At 39.2% G+C, this 3,136-nt stretch overlaps 2 protein-coding genes across 2 annotated transcripts; both read right to left on the bottom strand.

Moving 5' to 3' along the window:
* Window positions 1-290: 290 nt before the first annotated feature.
* LOC108575813 (hemK methyltransferase family member 2) lies at window positions 291-929 on the bottom strand. Its single transcript, XM_017938713.1, has one exon. The coding sequence runs from the start codon at window positions 927-929 to the stop codon at window positions 291-293; it is 639 nt and encodes a 212-aa protein (XP_017794202.1).
* Window positions 930-1,007: 78 nt separating this feature from the next.
* Window positions 1,008-1,708, bottom strand: LOC108575773 (SNAPIN protein homolog). The gene is made up of 2 exons (XM_017938666.1): window positions 1,531-1,708; window positions 1,008-1,338 (listed from the first exon to the last, which is right to left on the bottom strand). The coding sequence occupies exons 1-2, from the start codon at window positions 1,680-1,682 to the stop codon at window positions 1,008-1,010; spliced, it is 483 nt and encodes a 160-aa protein (XP_017794155.1). The 5' UTR covers window positions 1,683-1,708.
* Between the last annotated feature and the right edge of the window lie 1,428 nt (window positions 1,709-3,136).

The following is a 3,136-nucleotide window of genomic DNA, read 5'->3' as shown; positions in this document are numbered from 1 at the left end:
TTTTTTTTTTTTTTTATTTTCTATCAATTACATATGTACGTCACTGGATTGACGTTTTAACATCGAACTGTTGACGAGTACAACAAGCTTTACGATTAAGAATAAAAGCATACAAGATGGAATTACAGTGTGACTAGTGAAATATATACAAATCGAATTTACCAACAATTAATCCATTCACACTTCGTAAACAACGCTTCACTCGTACACGATTACATCAGCCATGCAGCATTTATCGAGTTCAGCATCGAGTTCAAAATCGAAAACCGAAAAGGCGATCAAGTGTACCGCTACCTAACCTTCTTGAAACGTAAAACATGCAAATGTTCTCCCCTAACCTTTCTTTCCGCCACTATCTTACCTACCATGTTCATATTCGTAAAAATCCGTAAAATGTGTTCCGGATCGTTCTCTTTGATGACCAATAGATAAAATGTCCCCACGTCCGATAATATATCGGGAATTTTAGAAAACACTCGCTCCATAACCTTTCTACCGTTCGTACCGCCTGCCCAAGCTTTAAACAAAATCTGTTTGTTCGAAATTTCTTCGTCGCTCGTTACCACGTACGGTGGATTAAATACTACGATATCAAATACACGATCGCTACGTATGCAGCTTAATAAATCCATTCGTACGCTATCTACCTCTACTAAATTCCGTACAGCAGTTCTTTTCGTAATTTTACAAGCGTCCGTATTAATATCGACCGCCATGTGGAAAGGCTGACAGTGTTCTTTCAACGCCATTGCCAGTGCTGCAATTACTATACCGGATCCACTACCTATCTCTAAACACATTGTAGGTTTTACAGCTTTTAGGATCTCTAAATCTGCTTCTAAGACATCTATCAAGAGGAAAGAATCCTCCGCAGGTTCGTAAACTGTCTCCAAGTCCTTGTCCGACAACTTAACTATCGGTGTATTCATGATACACCGGTGGGAAATATAAAAGAATCGTATAAAGTCTTTTCCATAGTTATACCTATGTTAAATCACCACTGTAGCTTATACTTGTGGATCCTTGGCTGGATCGGCTTCTTTCTCCACTTCCACTTGTTCTTCTTTATCGGTAATATTGGAGGTATTGCTGTACAAAGAACTATGATCCAATAAAGCTTTCCTCTTTGCTGTATTTTTCTCCACCCCTTGGTGCATCTTATTCAATACGTCTTGTGTACTTTGTAAGATATTACCGACAATGGTGATTTTGCGTTTGGCGTTTATCAGCTTCTTGATGTAAGAATCTATTTCCAACGGGCACTGTAAGGCTTCGTTGATCATCTGCAAATCTTCCGACAAAGATTCGATCCGTTGCTTCAGTTCTATTTGGCATATCCTATGCGAAAATGAATTTGTGCGTAGATAAGATAAGTCGAGGGACAGGTAGCGATCGATTTCACGACAACGTACGATGCAAAAGTTACGTTTTCACTTTTAACACAATACAATTGACCTTCGGAATATCGAATAGCAAATGAATATTTACGTCTCCATTGAAGTCCACGTATAGGAAGAAAGTATCGCATACCTCGTGGCACGAATTCGTTCGTCTAACTGATCGACTGTAGGCTTCAGAAGGCTCATGAGACCTTCCGTCAAAGCATCTCTCGTTGGATTTTCACAAAAATCGTCTATCTTGTCATCGATGGATGTATTGTCACTCGCCGTGTCCACATCCATGTTATGTTTATTTCTACACTCCAGTCTTTCCGTCGTTTCTCAGATGGCACTACTTACCGTCCAAAGTCGTCGTATGTACAGTGAGTATCGTTAATCTTTACCAAATCACAAAACCTAGCCCAACGCGCAACGACGGTATGTCGGTATGTGAAATGGCCTACGATGCGTACGACGCCATTTCACACAGAACCACCGCCGGTATGCGTTTGCGTTAGTTCTAGGGATTCGGCAAAGTCGACGAAACTCACTGTACGTCGATTAAATTCGTCAAGCCTGACAGTTGGTTAACTCGAAATCTAGGGAAAATTTGTACGTTATTTCGAAAGGTTTGCAACGGTGCGCGAATAATTCTCACACTAGTACTTTCTTCCATAAAAGTATGGTCACGTTCAAGATTTCGTTGATACAAGTTTGACAGTGGTAATAGGTTAGAATGAAATTATCACCCAGTTACATATGTATATCGATAAAACAATTTACTTTTAACGTCTACTTTTGGTTGCACAATAAAATTTGATATCAAACATTCTGCGTCGAGTGTACAATCGGATAAAACTTCTACATGACTTAAACGTTATTTGTGGAAAAACATGTGTCAACGTAATTATAAATTCCGTAGATGTAAATGAAGTGAATTAACGTACATATGCGTATGCTGCAAAAAGTAGGTGTTTATCGCTTAAAACTGCACGCATCTGAAAAGAATTTTTTACGCTAGTACTTGTTACTTGACGAAATGTTTGCGATTTCTCAGTTACACGTTATATATGTACATACAAAGTTTGTAGCGATATAATACGCATCGATAGCCTATAAATGAAAAAGACGAAATCGTACTTCGGCGAATATATGATACGTGGATACTATGTATGTATATATATATATTTTGATGCGTCATATATTTAAATTACACAACACACAAATTACAGCGATTTTTAAACATTATGAACAAAATTGTAGGAAATCGTGTAGGAGAATGCATGAAATTTCGTCGCACCTGCGCTCAATTTTCTATTTCGGTAAATGAGGTATATCTGTATTAAGATTAATATCGGCCTAGCAAACAAAATTGATCGAAGATCATGCGTGGAAGGAGTGTGTGAAAAAATAGATGAGGTAATGCGGGTTAAGAAATCGCGAAGCAGGTTTAACCCTTTATCTTGAAAGGTGAAAGCGGGAACGAAAATATGTAATAATTGGAAGAACACTGAGATACGAAAGTTCGGTAAGGTGAAGAATTTTCGACGTTTACCGAATAGCTTGGAAGGAAGTGAATCGCGAGCGACGTTTACTCGAGAGCGTGGACGAACTAACGAGAAAGTGAGGGCGGAATATGTAGACCGGTGTGAACGTGTTATTCCATTTTGTTTACGTTGCCGAAAACGGGTCACGTGGTATAGGAAGCGCATGCGCACCTGTGATCGTTGGCCTTTCGCGTTCGAGCTCTATGGCCG

Source organism: Habropoda laboriosa, unplaced genomic scaffold (assembly GCF_001263275.1).
Source record: "Habropoda laboriosa isolate 0110345459 unplaced genomic scaffold, ASM126327v1 scaffold243, whole genome shotgun sequence".
NCBI classification, from domain to species: Eukaryota; Metazoa; Arthropoda; class Insecta; order Hymenoptera; family Apidae; genus Habropoda; species Habropoda laboriosa.
Note: the sequence above shows the minus strand (reverse complement) of the source record. Positions and strands in the feature narration are given on the sequence as shown.

What these genes read in the sequence shown, in the direction of transcription:
- LOC108575813 (XM_017938713.1), bottom strand. Translation starts at nt 929, where the DNA reads ATGAATACACCGATAGTTAAGTTGTCGGACAAGGACTTGGAGACAGTT.
- LOC108575773 (XM_017938666.1), bottom strand. Translation starts at nt 1,682, where the DNA reads ATGGATGTGGACACGGCGAGTGACAATACATCCATCGATGACAAGATA. An exon ending in GAACGAATTCGTGCCACGAG is followed by an intron (nt 1,339 to 1,530) that starts GTATGCGATACT and finishes ATTTTCGCATAG; the next exon opens with GATATGCCAAATAGAACTGA.